Source organism: Lepus europaeus, chromosome 5 (assembly GCF_033115175.1).
Source record: "Lepus europaeus isolate LE1 chromosome 5, mLepTim1.pri, whole genome shotgun sequence".
Lineage (NCBI taxonomy): Eukaryota > Metazoa > Chordata > Mammalia > Lagomorpha > Leporidae > Lepus > Lepus europaeus.
The window spans coordinates 140,197,318-140,213,489 of record NC_084831.1 but is presented as its reverse complement, the minus strand read 5'-3'; the positions used below and the strand labels follow the sequence as shown (position 1 = coordinate 140,213,489).

The window sequence follows — 16,172 nt, the reverse complement described above, 5'->3', positions numbered from 1 at the left end:
TTCTGATGGCTGCGCAAGAGAGGAATCCCCACCTGAGGATCATCAGCCAATGATAAAGTCAGGACGGGCTCACAAGGGCAGATTCAGCCTGCAGGCACCTGTCATCCCACGCGGGAACTCTACTGGGGGCTGGGGCTGGGCCCCTGGTTGTCTGCACTCTGCACTCTAGCGCGCTGTGGCTGTGCTGGGAACTAGGGTGATGTGGTTTCCCTGAGAGGTGAGGGTTTTAATTTGCTCAGTGGCCTTGGATGAGCCATAGACATTTTAAATGCTCAATAAAGTAGTCTTTCTTTAAAAAAAAAAAAAAAAAAGCTGCTGCTTCCCAGGATACACATTAGTAGGAAGATGGAATTAGATGGAGGGTAAGGTTCTTGAACGTAGGCATTTGATATGGAATGCAGGCATCCGGAGTGGTTTCTTAACCACTATACCGAACACCTGCCTCTCCTCCATTTCCTTTCCTCTAACCCCCAGTTCTTTTCCATGCAAAAGATCTAAGCCTTGGGGTGGGAATGACAGAACTTCTAAGTTGCAACAAGTCTGCTGAGCCACTCATGCTGTTGAAAGGGACTCTGCCCAGCGACTGCTCTTTTATAGGAAGTCACAGACATGTTTGGCTGCCCTGCAGGTGAATTTGGTGAAAGGACCACTTAGTCTTTCCCTTGTCATCCTGAGCCATTTTAATGAGCTGGAGTTCTGGAACCAAAGTACTCCAGCCTGAAATCCTGGTGCTGTCTCTTACCAGCAGCACTGTGCTATGAACAGCCCTGTACTTTAGTTTCTGAGCCTATAAACAGGTCATAACATCCACCTCAAAATTTGTGGCGGGATTAAATGTGATGTCATAAGTGGAATGGCAGAATAAACGTTATTATTCTCTGTAACATGTAAGCTGCCTGTAGTCCACATTTTTAAAAAAGATTACTTATTTATTTTTAAGATTTATTTTATTTATTTGAAAGACAGAGTTACAGAGAGAGGTAGAGAGAGGTCTTCCATGCACTGATTCACTCCCCAGATGGCTGCAACGTCCAGAGCTGCGCCGATCCAAAGCCAGGAGCCAGGAGCTTCTTCCAGGTCTCCCACGTGGGTGCAGGAGCCCAAGGACTTGGTCCATCTTCCACTGTTTTCCCAGGCCATAGCAGAGAGCTGGATCAGAAGTGAAGCAGCCAGAACTCAAACCGGCGCCCATATGGAATACTGGCACTTCAGGCCGGGGCTTTAACCCGCTGCACCACAGCGCCAGCCCCTAAAAAAAGATTATTTATTTTGTAAGGCAGAGTTACAGAGACAGAGACAGGGAAAGACAGAGGGAGAGAGGCCTTCCATCCATTGGTTCACTCCTCAAATGGCCACAGTGGCTGGGGCTAGGCCAGACCAAAGCCAGGAGCCAGGAGCTTCTTCTAGGTCTCCTAGGAGGGTGTAGGGACCCAAGGACTTTGGCCATCTTCTGCTGTTTTCCCAAGCACATTAGTAGGGAGCTGGATCAGAAGTGGAGTAGCAGGGCCTCAAATTGGAGTCCATATGGGATGCTGGGGCTGCAGGTGGCGGCTTAACCTGCCATGCCACAGCGCTGGCCCCTGTCATCCACATTTAATTGAGGCCAAGAAAGGGGTAGATTTTTTATAGAATGCTCCCAGGAGGCTCAGGAGCTTGGATTAGTGATTTTATGTGATCCACAACTATAAAGAACTCCTTTATTTCATACCGAAGGGCTTTGCAGTCACTTAATTATAGCCTACAGGTTTTTTTCTTTTACCTAAAACATAGTTTTTGCCCCTTATAGATGCTTAATATTTGTTAAATATGTTAAAGAAGTAACAGTGCATATTTAGGCAAGGATTCTATGAGGAACAGGAGATGCAGGAAGAAAACCTCGGAGGTTTTCTAATATTAGCTAATTAATTAACAAAAATGAAACTCTTTACTTTTAAAAAAAGATGTATTTACTTATTTGAGAGGCAGAGTTACAGACAGGGAGAAGGAGAGAAAGAGAAGTCTTCCATCTGCTGGCTCATTCCCCAATTGTCCTCAATGGCTGGGCCAATCTGAACCCAAGAGCCAGGAGCTTTTTCCAAGTCTCCCAAGGGGGTGCAGAGGCCCATACTCCATTGCTTTCCCAGGCCATAGCAGAGAGCTGGATTGGAAGAGGAGCAGCCGGGACTAGAACCAGCGCCCATATGGGATGCTGGTGCTTCAGGCCAGGGCTTTAACCTGCTGCGCCACAGTGCTGGCCCCAGAAAATGACATTTCACCATGGTAACTCCAGTGCTCATCTCTGAGCCTCACATGTATCAGACACTTTAATCAATGGAGGGTATATTAAAACACTTAGTCTGAGGAGGAAAACTAGTTTATTATGAAGGGAGGAGCAAGCCTTTTTTGTTTTTGAGGCTACAAATGTGGGATTTGCAATGTAGGTAATATGAAATCTATGAGACTTTTACATTTGATCTTAATCAAAAGAAACGATCTCTATGAGACTTTTTAAATTATTTGTTTTTATTCACAAACTCACAGAAACAGAGATCTTCCACCTGCTGGTTCACCCCTCAAATTGCCTACAATAGCCCAGACTGGGCCAGGGAGAAATCAGGAGCCCAGATGTCCATCTGCATCTCCAGGTTTGGTGGCAGGGAGCCAAGTACTTGAACCAGGGTGCACACTGCCAAGAAGCAAGATTGGAAACAGAGCCAGGACTGCGATCCAGGCATTCTGAGGTGCGACGGAGCTTCCCAAACAGGATCTAAACCTATGTGCCAAACGCCAGGCCCTACAAGAGAGTTTTAAACAGTGAAACTCAAAGGACAATCAGCGAGGACACGTGGCTGAGGATAATGCTAAATTGAGCAAAGGGACTTCTATACTTCAGGGCTCTTCCACCAATAACATAACTTTCATGGAAACCTAACAATTCCCGAGTGGCTAGGCAAAGCGGCCAGGGCTCCTGAACACCTGGCACCTTCTAAAAGTTTGGCTAAAACAGTCAGCCTCTAAAATTTCGGTTTCATGAAACGAGCCGGCTTTCTGTCGTGGAGGAATTCTGTTCGCATCACCCTGGCAGGGTACCCGGCTCTCTGCCGACCCCGCCTTCTGCCTCTAACCTTGTCTTTCCCATTGTCTCGACCCGTTCCCGCCTGATGCACGGTGGGAAACGTAGTCGTACACCCTGCTGGCTAAGCCGGGAGGGCAGCCCTGTAAACGGTATCTCCACATAGCTCAGTAGATTTTCGAGAGGTGGAGTAAAACCGAGAAGGCCCAGCCCGCTTATCCGAGGAGCAATCTGGGATTTGCAGTTTCTAGCGCCTGAAGCGGCCTGGTGGCACAGGGCTCTCGGACTCTAACCCCGCCCCTCCTCGAGCCTCGCGCATCCTGATGACGTCACGTGGGATCGCAAGGGCTTTGGGATATGTAGTAGTTCTCGAGGCCGAGCCCACCCTTGGTCGCCGCGACTTGAGGACTACAGTTCCCAGAAGTCCGCGCGGCGGCGCGCTGAGCGCCATCCGAGGCCGTGATTGGCTCGTGAGCCGGCCGCATGCGGAGGAGCTCAAGGAGCAGCTCTGTTGCGACAGAGGCCGAGCGGCGAGGCCCAGTGAGTTGGGGGAAGAAGCGTTTTGGGGTGAGGGTACCAGCAGGTGAGGGGGAGGGAGGACGAGATGAGGAAGGAAGGACAGGGTCGGGATGGAGAGGACCGCGGGGGAGAAGAAAGGACCAAGAGAGAGAAGCTGATGGGCCGGGTGTAGGGGCAGCTTCGGGGTTGGCGAGTGCGGAGACTCCAGGGGACTCAGCAGAGGGGGAAGACCGGTGTGTCCCGGGAAGAAGCTGGGCCCGACGGCTGGGCGGGGTGGACCAGGACGACGGAGAGGAGGCGGGAGGAAGAAACCCAGGAAGCGAGGCGGCTGCTGGGGTGCGGAGCGCCAAGTTGCGGGGAAACCGGAGACGGGGACCTTGGCTGCTCGCTAAGGGGAGGCCCCGAGAGAAGGAGCGACTCCAAAGTGAGGCAGGCCGTGGCGATTGCCACGGGGAGGGGGAGAAGTGCTTCGATTAAAAGAGTGGTAGGAATCGCAACTGGCTTAAGGGAGCCTGACCGAGTTGCCAGAGACGAGGCTGGGCTGAGCGGGGCATCCAGAGGCTGGAGAGGAAACTTCCTGCGAGGGATGGAGCCGGGCCCATGCATTCTGACCAAAAGGTGAAAGGTTCAGGCTATCTGTGTGCCTTCTTCCAGGCTCCCCGAAAGAACAGGACCCCACCCCTGTGGCTCCATCACCATGCCCTCTGACCTGGCCAAGAAGAAAGCAGCTAAAAAGAAGGAGGCTGCCAAGGCTCGGCAGCGGCCCAAAAAGGGGCACGAGGAGAACGGAGATGCTGTCACAGAGCCACAGGTGGCCGAGGAGAAAAACGAGGAGGCCAATGGCAGAGAGGCCACAGGTGAATTGAGGGAGGGCTCCATTCCCGGGGTGGTGGCTAAGGTTTAATGCGTGCTCCAGCTGCAGTCATACTCTTGACCTTCCTGGCGAAGGAGAATGTATCTGGAGCTATGGAACCATGACCCAAACGAATGCAGATGGAGTTGGTGCAAGCCGGTTTACCGATCAAGACACTGAACACAAGGTTCCTGTGTCCTCCGTGGCAAGCACTTAGGGGAGGCACTGTGCTGTCTGTGTGTTAGGCTGAGAAGGTCAGTTCCCGGCCCGTCTCTCCACGTGGTGGCCAGTGGACCAGGCTCTTTGCTGCCTTAGATCCTTGTTTCTCACGGGGGGAGTGACTACAACAACAAGAGCATAACTTGTGAATTATTATCTGGTTCCTTCCCCCCACCCCACCCCCGGAAAGAGCTGCCTCTGTGACATGGATCCGAGTATTTTGGGAAATAGTTATTGAGCACTTCTCAAGTGCGGTACACTGACTGAGGCATTATAAACTCAGTCCGCCCTCTGGTAAGGTGCCAAGTCTAGCTGAGGAAGCATGGCCGCTGTGACAGAATATTCCAGGCCCTGACAGGCTAATCCCAGCTGTCTTCTCTGCCCCCAAGAAACTCCCGAAGAAGTCTGCTGCATCCAGATGTTCGTGGTCCCTTGAATAGTCAGCACGTTTCTGTCCTTTGACACGCTTCAGTACTGTTACCACAGCGTCTGTACTAGCTACATTGGACATTTGAGGCCCAGTGCAAGGTAGCAGAGCCTCTCCCAGTCACACCTGTCCTCAGTGATCTTTCCGTTGACCTCTGCTATCTCACAGCGTCTCTTTGTCTTTTTATGCTCTGTCTTCTGTTTGTTCATGGAGAGCTGTTTGATCTTTGAGTGCAGGTACCACATCTTGTGAGACTGTTTTGTGACCTGTCTCAGATACTAAGTAAACGTTTGAAGAGGAGAGGGTACTTAGTAATGTCAGTTGTAGCAGACAGGAGTTCAGAAAAAGGGGAATTAGAAAAATGTGAGGAGAGCCGAGTGGGAGGCATCATCTCCAAGATGAGAATTCTTAGGAGAGGTGGTATGATAAAGTCAGACCGCGGGGCAGTCCCGGCCAGAATACTGGAGGCGGGGAAGTCAAGCATGATGGAAGTGAATAGGACATGACCGGCCAAGACAGGGAAGAGCCGTCAAAGCGAGCAGATTGTTCGGCAGGTCTGTCCGTGTGCATCCTGTTTGAAGCCTGTGCAGCACCCAAGTCCTTTCAGCGCGATCCCATCCCGGCCCTCAGAACCGGCCTCTGTGTAAGAACAGAAGCTGTCTTCTCCCCCTCTCCCCACACTGTTTTCTGTCCCCCAGAGGTGGATTTGCTGACCAAGGAGCTGGAAGACTTTGAGCTGAAGAAAGCAGCTGCCCGAGCTGTGACTGGTGTCCTGGCCTCTCACCCCAACAGTACTGACGTCCACATCATCAACCTCTCACTCACCTTCCATGGGCAAGAGCTGCTCAGTGACACCAAGCTGGAGTTAAACTCGGGCCGCCGCTACGGCCTCATTGGGTTAAATGGAATCGGTGAGGCTCGCAGAAGGCAAGGTGGGAGGTGTCTGTCTGGCTCATCGCTCACTCAGCAAGTATTTACTTAGCACCAGCTGTGTACAAAGCAAGGCATTTGTATATGGGTGGGAGATGCCAGATACGCCCTGGGGAAAAGGCAGCAGCAGCACAGGGCAGTGTGTGCTAAGTCCCACGCGGGTGGTTACAGACTGCAGGTGCCGAAAGCAGTGGAGGGGCAATGGGCTTCTGTAAGTGAAGCTGCCGTGAGTGGAAAGGGCGTCATGGAGGGAGTGGGGGGACGAGAACCGGAAGAAAGTCGGAAAGAAAGTCAAGACCAAGGCGCAGCAGGGTAGGAGGGAGCGAAGGGGCGGAAGGTGCTCCCGAAGTGGCACGGTCCCGGTGTGGCTGCAGTGGAAGAGTGGCGGTGAGGCCTGAAGGGCACTCGCTCAGGGCCCTCGTCTCCCGCCTCAGGGAAGTCCATGTTGCTGTCTGCTGTCGGGAAGCGGGAAGTGCCCATCCCTGAGCACATCGACATCTACCACCTGACTCGGGAGATGCCGCCTAGTGACAAGACGCCTCTGCAGTGCGTGATGGAGGTGGACACGGAGCGGGCCATGCTGGAGAGGGAGGCCGAGCGGCTGGCTCACGAGGACGGTAGGGCCCCAGGCCAGGGGGCGGGGGTGGGCTTCCTCCTGCGGAAGCCCCGGGGACCTCACAGGCGTGTGCCGCCCCGCCCACAGCGGAGTGTGAGAAGCTCATGGAGCTGTACGAGCGCCTGGAGGAGCTGGACGCCGACAAGGCGGAGATGAGGGCCTCGCGGATCCTGCACGGCCTGGGCTTCACCCCCGCCATGCAGCGCAAGAAGCTGAAAGACTTCAGTGGCGGCTGGAGGATGAGGGTTGCCCTCGCCAGGTGAGTCCCTCCCGGTCCCTCCCTGCCTTCCCGCTCCTTGGGGCTCCCCGTCTTAGGGTCAGGTGGTTCATGCCCGGGGAACGATGAGCAGCAGGAGTCAGCGCTGAGTAGCTGCCGAGTGTAGACAGGGGGTGGTGTGTGTAGGCTGGGGAGTGAGCTTCCTGGCTGAAGCCATAGCGAATGACGGCAGCGGGCTGGGTAGACTCCCAGCACGGGATTTCGGAATCCTGTGGGAAATTTTCCTAGGAGCCCTAGGGAAAATGCTGGGGTTGGGTCTGCTGCTTGTCTGTCTCGCCCACCTTTTCTGTGCTTCAGTCCTGCTGATTCCTGCTGAGATACCGTGTTAGATGGCTGTTATTATCTCCCTTTACTCTCTTGTGACCTGAGCCCAAAGCAGATTTCCGTAGAGCAGAATTCTGTGTGTCCTCCCAGAGACTCGACTCAAATAAACAATTCCTTCCCCACGTTCTTTTCAAAGTGAATTGATAGCACTGGATCCACTGATCTCAAAATAGCCTGGGTGTCTTTTTATTAAGATGTATTTATTTGAAAGGCAGAGTGACAGCACAGGGGAGAGAGAGAGAGAAGAGAGAGATCTTCCGTCTGCTGGTTCACTCTCTAAATGGCAGCAGCAGCCAAGGCTGGACCATGCTGAAGCCAGGAGCCAGGGGGTGTCTCCCACGGGGGTGGCGGTTGGGCCTCTGCCTGCCGCCTTCCCAGGCACATTAGCAGAAAGCTGGATTGGAAGCAGAGCAGTCAGGACTCACACCAGCCCTCCGGTGTGGGATTCTGGTGTGGCAAACAGTGACTTAACCCGCTGCACCACCACACTGGTCCTGTGTGTGTGTCTTAGAATGTGAGAGCAGTAGTTCTACGAGAATTCTAGCGAGAGTTAACTGCCTGTAGTTACCCTGGGAGCATTGAAAGACACATTTCCCGGCCTCTCCCTCAGATCTACACAAGTATTGGATGCTCAGAAATCTTAATTCTTTTGTTTTTTAAATATTTATTTATTTGAAAACCAGAGTTCCAGAGGGATGGAGAGAGACAGAGAGATCCTCCATCCACTGGTTCACTCTCCAAATGGCTGCAAGCCAGGAGCCAGGAGCTTCATTTGGGTCTGTCACATGGGAGCAGGGGCCCAAGGACTTGGGCCATCTTCTGCTTTCTCAGGCCATTAGCAGGGAGCTGGATCGGAAGTGGAGCAGCTGGGACTTGAACTAGAGCCCATATGGGATGCCAGTGTTGCAGGCAGCAGCTTTACCTGCTTTGCCACCATGCTGGCCCCCAGAAATCTTGTTTCTAACAATTTTCTCATGTGTGGTGACTGCAGGTTTGGGAGGTAGCACCTTAGAGACTGCTCTTCTGTTTTTCCAGTTTAAGAAAGGATTCCAGGTTACAGAAAGAACATTCTTTGACGTCCTTGCTAGAGACGGGCATCTCCACACAAAAGATCTAACGTGACTGCTCTTTGCCTTAGAAGTTTATTTCCTGTATCGTTTTGTCTTCCTCATGGTCTGCCACGCCGGCGTCGAGGCCTCACAGACTTAAGGACTTACAGCCTTATTACCAAACTGCGTTCCTGAGCTTCTGAGCTGACTTCTGTCCTTCAGCCCCTGCCCTTGAAGGCTGGTTCCTCACCGAGTCTCCCCTTCCCTCTGAGGCTTTGACCCTGGCCTTGATTGCAGGGCTGCAGCCAGGCCTGCCTGGAGTTGCGTGCGGTGGGCAGGCCGGCCCTTTGCCGTAGCCCTGTGATGCTGAAGCGCCGTGTCCTCTCCTTCCCTTAGAGCTCTCTTTATCCGGCCCTTCATGCTGCTTCTGGATGAGCCCACCAACCACTTGGACCTGGATGCTTGTGTGTGGTTGGAAGAGGAACTGAAAACGTAAGGGGGCGTGCATTCGACGGGGCGGCGAGTCTAGAAGGGGAGTGGAACAGGGCAGAGAGGCGTGCCCGCAGCAAGAAGATGAACTGAAGTGTGGCCAAAGTGGGGCTCCATGGGAAACCTGGCGAGAACCCCTTTAGCAGTTGGCCTTTGGGTTTGTTTTCATTCAGTCCGGAACATGTGAGACTTTTTCTTTTAAAAAAAAACCACCTTTTTAGTTTTTGCCATATTTGAAATATACCATATTTGTTAAAGACAACTTTTTACCTTGATTTTATTTGTAGACATCGCGTCAAGGGTTATCTCATCTAGGATCATAATGCAGCGAGAGAAATGCTGCTAGGTCCTTGGTGGCTGAGGAGCTGAGCGCCCAGCGTTGAACAGTTTTAGTGGGGCTGTGAGCCAGCGCCTTCCCTCAGAGGGAGAGGCATTGTGCTTTTTGGCACGGATGTTTCAGCTTTTCCTGCGATACATTTTTTCCTATGATACAGCTTTTCCCTCGATACGTTTATGGGTATATTTGTTTGTGCACACTTGCCTTTTTACGGTGGCTGCTGCCGCCGTGTCCAACATGGGATTGGAAATCGGAGCAGGAGATTGAGGAATGGCACCGTCTGCGAGGCGTGAGCCACGCTTTCGGATCAGCTGTGCCGTGCTGGCTTACATGCTGGCAGGGACACCTAGAGGGTGCTCAGGTGTGGAGATGGGGTAGGGAGAAGGCTTTCTGGACTGGGTCTCCCTTCACCTGTTACCAACCGGCTCCCCTATCTGAGCCCCTTCTGACTGGTTCTTTGGCTTTGCAGTTTTAAGCGCATCCTGGTTCTCGTCTCCCATTCCCAGGACTTTCTGAATGGTGTCTGCACCAACATCATTCACATGCACAACAAGAAGCTGAAGTATTACACGGTGAGTGGGCCTCGCTGTTTCCACAGCTGGCTCTACACTTCACAGTCCTCGAGGTGCTCCTTTAAAAATAAAAAAAAAGACAGACCCAGCTCTTTTCTCCCTATTGCTATAAAAAGCCGTGGACAAGGAGTCCTGCAGCCTGTTTTATTTTCGTCCCAAAGCCACTGCTTTCAGGTCCTAGGCCATGGGTTGGCAGTCTTTCCATGTGGTGTACGTTTGCCTTATGGCAAAGCAATTGACTTTTCGTGGTGCCTGGGCAGGCCCTGCTCCCCTCTGCTTTCCTGAATGGCTCCTTAATCCACTCGTGAGTGTCAGCACGCGGACGTTCCTCGTGTGAGAATGGGGTTACGGTCCTGGCACACTGTTAATGCCTCGCTCTTTACGTTCCAAAAAAAGTGAACAATGAAGCTGTCTTCATTCATAGTCCCACTCTCCATGAGAGTAGCAGTAGGTTCTTATATAGCATTCCAGAAGGTTCTTGTGTACTTTCCGGCATTTGTAGAAAATTTTATAGGTGCTGGGGCCAGTGCTATGGCATAGTGAGTAAAGCTGCTGCCTGCAGTGCTGACATCCCACATGGGTGCCAGTTTGAGTCCTGGCTGCTCTACTTCCCATCCAGCTCTCTGCTATGGCCTGGGAAAGCAGTAGGAGATGGCTCAAGTCCTCAGGCCCCTGCACCCTCATGGGAAACCCTGAAGAAGCTCCTGGCTCCTGGCTTTAGATCATCCTAGCTCTGGCTGTTGTGGCTATTTGAGGAGTGAACCAGTGGTTGGAAGACTTTGTGTGTGTGTGTATGTGCGCGCCTCTACCTCTCTGAAACTCTGCCTTTCAAATAAGTAAATAAATCTTAAAAAATTTTGTAGGTGCATATATCCTTTTTCTCGTTATAAAGTTGTAATTTTTTTTAAATAAATGGGTGCTTTTTTTTTTTAAGATTTATTTATTTATTTGAAAGGCAGAGTTACAGAAAGAGAGAGAGAGAGAGAGAGGTCCTCCATTCGCTGATTCACTCCTCAAATGGCCACAACAGCTAGAGTTGGGCCGATCTGAAGCCAGGAGCCAGGAGGTTCTTCTGGGTGTCCCACGCAGGTGCAGGGGCCCAAGGCCTATGCTCTTGCTTTTCTAGGTCATAGCAGAGAGCTGGATCAGAAGTGGAGCAGCCGGGACTCAAACCGGTGCCCATATGGGATGCCGGCAGTGCGGGTGGTGGCTTTGCCCACTATGCTACAGTGTTGTCCCCACAGTTGTGATCTTAATCATTCTGTTCCTAGATTGCATTTCTATGTGAGTGTATGTGTGTGAATAGCCTCACTCTCGAGCAGCTGTGCAATAGATACTAAATGGTCTGGCTGTCCTCTAACTTGTGGATATTTAGCTTATGGCCAGGTGTTTGCAGATAGAAACCATGGCGGTTTGCAGGGTTTGCCTGGCACTGAATCTGAATGGCCTGTCTGCCCTCTGAGGACAGCTCTTGCAGTTTTGTGTGGGCCGACAGCCTCTGGGACTGGGGAGCGGTAGGTGGCTGTGTTGGAAGGCACTGTACATCGTAATGTCCGTGTGACTGGTTTCAGGGCTGACCACCATACTGTGGGAGTGTTTCTGGCTAATCTAAGGCTTTGCTCTGGAGCCCGGTCCTCGCTGGGCTGAGCAGGAGGCCCAGAATCAAAAAGACCGCACATTCTAGGTTAGGATGCGCTGCTTTAATGCTCGCCCTCTGTTTACTGTATACCCTCCTAGGCAGGGCCCAGTCACTGCCAACCTCATCTCCCTAAGCTCCGAGAGCCAGGCTGAAGCTGCCCACCCTGTGTTTCCCTGCAGGGTAACTACGATCAGTACGTAAAGACACGGCTGGAGCTGGAGGAGAACCAGATGAAGAGGTTCCACTGGGAGCAAGATCAGATCGCGCACATGAAGGTAGGGGCGGGGCCGAGCCCTCCCGACCCAGGCAGTAGGAGAGGTGGAGGAGAACCGGAAGAAGCCGTGGTCGTCATGCTTCACCCTGGATTTCAAGATGGTTCCTTGGTGCCTGCACATGCTCCAAGCCCCCTTTGTGGTCTCTTTCAGAACTACATCGCTAGGTTTGGTCATGGCAGTGCGAAGCTGGCCCGGCAGGCCCAGAGCAAGGAGAAGACGCTACAGAAGATGATGGCGTCGGGACTCACGGAGAGGGTCGTGAGCGACAAGGTGTGGGCTGATGGGGTGAGGTGTCCTGAGGTACAGCGGAGGAGAAAGCAGCCAGGCTGATGCGTATCCTCTTGCCTCCCTAGACACTGTCATTTTACTTCCCACCGTGTGGCAAGATCCCACCGCCTGTCATCATGGTGCAAAACGTGAGCTTCAAGTACACGAAAGATGGGGTAAGTTCAGGCCAGGGCTTGTGTCTGCCTAGGAAGCCAGCGCGTACCCCACAGAGTGAGTGTTGGCTGGTGGGAGCCTCTCCGCTTCCTGGCCGACCACTCCTGCCCCATTGGTGTGGGGATTTCCAGGTGTGGCAGCTGGGGTGCCGCCTCCTCCCTCGAGCACTGGGAAGGGGAAGCGCTGCCTGGGTGGGCGGGGCGGGTCCAGTGGGTGGGGTCTGCTTCCTTCCCCCTCTCTCCTCACCTCAGCTGGAGATGGGGACTCAGCGGGCTGCTCTGCCAGGCAGAGTGGATCCATACCCTCGCCTTGTGTGTGTTCTCTTGTACCCATCTCAGCCTTGCATCTACAATAATCTAGAATTTGGTATCGACCTCGACACACGAGTGGCTCTGGTAGGGCCCAATGGAGCAGGAAAGTCAACTCTTTTGAAGCTGCTGACTGGAGAGGTATGGTCCCGAGGCGGGGTGTGGCTGCTTGCAGGAGTGGGCACTTGGGTTGTCTGCGAGTGAAGTTATTTAGGGGCCACCGCTCTTGGAGGGCCCAGTGCCCTGGTGCCGAGTGAGCCACTTGGGGGTTGGGGATGACAGTGTCGCGGCTGAGCGGTTTTATCTGGGTGGAGGTGGGGTAGGAGGAGTCAGAGGGACACTGTGTGTGTCCGTGTCTTCAGAGCATTCAGAATACAGGAACATCTGTGTGTGGAGATAGGTTTCTATTTCAGAAGAGGTGTGTTATAGCTATATCCATGGGCTCTGTTACATAGTACCTTCTGTGGCAGACATTTCTTTTTTTTTTTTTTTTTTTTCAAATTTATTTATTTATTTTTTTGACAGGCAGAGTGAATAGTGAGAGAGAGAGACAGAGAGAAAGGTCTTCCTTTTTGCCGTTGGTCACCCTCCAATGGCTGCTGCGGCCAGTGCATCTCGCTGATCCGAAGCCAGGAGCCAGATGCTTCTCCTGGTCTCCCATGCGGGTGCAGGGCCCAAGCACTTGGGCCATCCTCCACTGCCTTCCCAGGCCATAGCAGAGAGCTGGCCTGGAAGAGGGGCAACTGGGACAGAATCCGGCGCCCCAACTGGGACTAGAACCCGGTGTGCCGGCGCCGCAAGGTGGAGGATTAGCCTGTTAAGCCACGGCGCCAGCCGGCAGACATTTCTTAACCATGTAGCAAATTGTATCTCATGGGTCTTTGCCTCTCTCAACACAACAGTTTAGGCGTATCTTCCTAAATGTTAGAGTGGCCAGACAGCAGTCTGAGTTGTTCACGTAGACTGGGCTTTGAAGTCGTGTCCTGTTCAGTGTGGACGTGTTTTTTTCCCCTGCTCTGCCCCAGATTCCTTTTTGTAAGCTTATGTTGACACCTACTCTTTTCTTCCTAGCTACTACCTACAGACGGAATGATCCGGAAACATTCTCATGTCAAGATAGGGCGTTACCATCAGGTACAGACCTAGGGGTGGGTCTCATCTGGCCAAGTCCCAGCCCTTCCCCCAGGAATTCTAACCTAGTCAACACCTACCTGCTTCCCTGGAGCCTAAACAGGTGCCTGGGTCTAGGTAGAAAGTTAGTTACCTGGCCGGTAGCACGGCAGGCGCCCTGGGAAGCAGGGCACGAGTCACATCTGGGTGGGTTCCATTTTCTGCGTAGCATTTACAAGAGCAGCTGGACCTGGATCTCTCGCCTCTGGAGTACATGATGAAGTGCTACCCAGAGATCAAGGAGAAGGAAGAGATGAGGAAGATCATCGGGCGGTACGGGCTCACTGGGAAGCAGCAGGTCAGTAGTAGAGGCTGTGGGAAGAGCCCCTGTGGCTGGCAGACGCGGCTGAGGGGTCGGGGACACTGTAGCCTGGCCCTCCCCGAAGTCCCGACCGCTGGCTCCCAGCCCCTGAGAGAGCTGCTGCCTTTCCCTTGCGCTAGCTCTTATGTACCAGGACGTTGAGGTGCCATTGTAGGGGGAGGGGCAAGGATAGTGCGCTGGGCTCCGAGGTGCCCACGTGTCGTGGTGCCTGAGGGCAAGGGAGCTTGAAGCCTAGAAAGCGAATTCCTGGATTCAGTTCCAGAACTGAGCACCCACTGGACTGCTTGAGCTCCTTAAGCTTTCAGTGGTAACGGGTGTGTGTGTGTGTGTGAACTCAGTGATGGCTTCAGTCTCCAGGTGTGTCCCTTTCAGGCTTCAGTGGCTGTGCCGCTGTCTGGCTGTGTGATCTTGTGCCTCTCTAAGCAGAATGGCAGTAATTCTGCTGGAGGAGCCAGGGAGAGATGGGGGGGGGGGGTGGCGGGTGAGTGTACTTTGTGGTGGGGTAGCCCTAAGTTTTGTGCACGCCATGGTTCCACTCAGGTGAGCCCGATCCGGAACTTGTCAGACGGGCAGAAGTGCAGAGTGTGTCTGGCCTGGCTGGCCTGGCAGAACCCCCACATGCTCTTCCTGGACGAGCCCACCAATCACCTGGATATCGAGACCATCGATGCGCTGGCAGACGCCATCAATGAGTTTGAGGGTGGGATGATGCTGGTCAGCCATGACTTCAGACTCATTCAGCAGGTGAGGCCCCACAGAGAGCGGTTAGGAGAAGGGGGTCGGGCACACAGAGGGCGCTGAGGGCTGGATCTTAGGCCTCTTTGTGGCTGCTGAAAAGAAAGCCTAGGCTGAGACACTTCTTCAGTAGCCGTTGGGGTGTCAGGCAACTTGGTGTGGTTGGCCCAGATCGGGGAAGGAGTTGGGTGGCAAACAGGGTCCTTTCACTTCTCTCCCAAGACTCTTCAGTCCAAAAATAGAACCCTGCTAAGAAGGACCTGGATCAGACAGGGTGCTGTTTCGCTGACACTCCGCAGTGAAGCTTGGAGGAGACGGGGGTGGGCTACAGGAAGCTGGGTGCGTGAAACCGCTGGTCAGATCCAGACCCTGCCTGGGGACTGATCCCAGGGTGACACAGAGGCCCTGGGGCCTGCTGCTCTGGTACCTGTGGGTTAGGCCATCCTGAAGAAGTGAGACTGAACTGGGACGGGCCTGGGGAGATGGAGGAGCTTTCTTCCAGAAGCACCTCAGGTGACGGGTGAGGGCTGGGGAAAGTGGTTGCCGGGATTAAGTGCGGGATTTGCTTTCTAGGTTGCACAGGAAATTTGGGTCTGTGAGAAGCAGACAATCACCAAGTGGCCTGGAGACATCCTGGCCTACAAGGAGCACCTCAAGTCCAAGCTGGTAGATGAGGAGCCCCAGCTCACCAAGAGGACCCACAACGTGTGAGCCCTCGGCCAGGCGTGGGTCAGGAGCTCCATCCGGGGACTAACAGCTGCTACCCTGACCAGCTACTCAGGACAGGACCCTGGGGCTACACTCCTGCATTGCTGCAATACCGCTGCCCAGCCTCTCCCCGTCCCTCGGCCTGCCTTAGCTGCTCTGTTATCTTATCTACAGCTGGACAGTAGCTGTCCGTTTCCTCTCCTCCTTCCAGTTACATTCGGCTGCGTCTGGACTTGGCTGGCTGTTCCCTCCAGCCCCTTGCTGGTTACTTACCCCGAGAGTGATGCAGCCACAGGCACCTGAGGGTTCGCCTAGGGGCCCAAGCCCTGGGTTTGGTCTGCGAAGGAGCTTAAGGTCCTTGTTTTCTGGGTTTTGGTGATGTTGGAGGAATACCCCCCAGCCCACCGCTACCATTCCTTTTTGCTTCGGGTTTGGAGCTCTGGGCCACAGGGTCTTAGTCCTGGTCGGTTTTTAAATATTTAAAGGTGTAACTTTTAGACCTGTGTGACATCTACAACGTGTCCAATAAAGAAAGAGGAAGCCTTCTCAGCTCTGAGGCCGCCTTCCCCTCCCCCAGGCGGAGGGGGTGGGAGGGGGGGCACTGGTAGTGAGTTCATAGGGGCCGGAGGAACTTTCTCCCTCTTTTGCTGATTGGTTCACAAACTTGCACATGAATGAATCACCCAGAGGGCTCCGTGGGGGGCCCGCCTCTGCCTCGGGGTCTCTCCTGGCACCTGAGCCACAGCACTGGGGCTGCTTGTTAAAAGTGCATGTTCCTGAGCACCGGGCCTGTTGGTTCCTTCGGTGGAGTGGGAGGGATGCAAACAAGGCCAGGAGCTTGCACGCTGAACGGCCGCTGCTGTGTGGTGCAGGAAGTTTGATCTTGCCTGCCCCGAGCCTGACTTCTCAT

The 16,172-nt window shown here is 53.5% G+C and overlaps 1 protein-coding gene across 3 annotated transcripts; it reads left to right on the top strand.

The window, feature by feature from the left end:
- The first annotated feature begins 3,503 nt into the window (after positions 1-3,503).
- Positions 3,504-15,806, top strand: ABCF2 (ATP binding cassette subfamily F member 2). Of its 3 annotated transcripts, none has more exons than XM_062192870.1 (15): positions 3,504-3,592; positions 4,226-4,428; positions 5,769-5,981; positions 6,435-6,617; positions 6,704-6,875; positions 8,663-8,758; positions 9,562-9,664; positions 11,483-11,578; positions 11,729-11,848; positions 11,932-12,021; positions 12,358-12,468; positions 13,399-13,461; positions 13,667-13,795; positions 14,360-14,563; positions 15,128-15,806. In XM_062192870.1, the coding sequence occupies exons 2-15, from the start codon at positions 4,269-4,271 to the stop codon at positions 15,263-15,265; spliced, it is 1,878 nt and encodes a 625-aa protein (XP_062048854.1). In that variant the 5' UTR covers positions 3,504-3,592; positions 4,226-4,268; the 3' UTR covers positions 15,266-15,806. The 3 variants fall into 3 exon arrangements, with proteins under 3 accessions (XP_062048854.1, XP_062048855.1, XP_062048853.1); XM_062192871.1 differs by having other exon boundaries at positions 3,573-3,619; XM_062192869.1 differs by lacking the exon at positions 3,504-3,592 and adding an exon at positions 3,618-3,635.
- Positions 15,807-16,172: the final 366 nt, after the last annotated feature.

What these genes read in the sequence shown, in the direction of transcription:
- ABCF2 (XM_062192870.1), top strand. Translation starts at nt 4,269, where the DNA reads ATGCCCTCTGACCTGGCCAAGAAGAAAGCAGCTAAAAAGAAGGAGGCT. An exon ending in CATTGGGTTAAATGGAATCG is followed by an intron (nt 5,982 to 6,434) that starts GTGAGGCTCGCA and finishes CTCCCGCCTCAG; the next exon opens with GGAAGTCCATGTTGCTGTCT. An exon ending in TCAAGTACACGAAAGATGGG is followed by an intron (nt 12,022 to 12,357) that starts GTAAGTTCAGGC and finishes TACCCATCTCAG; the next exon opens with CCTTGCATCTACAATAATCT.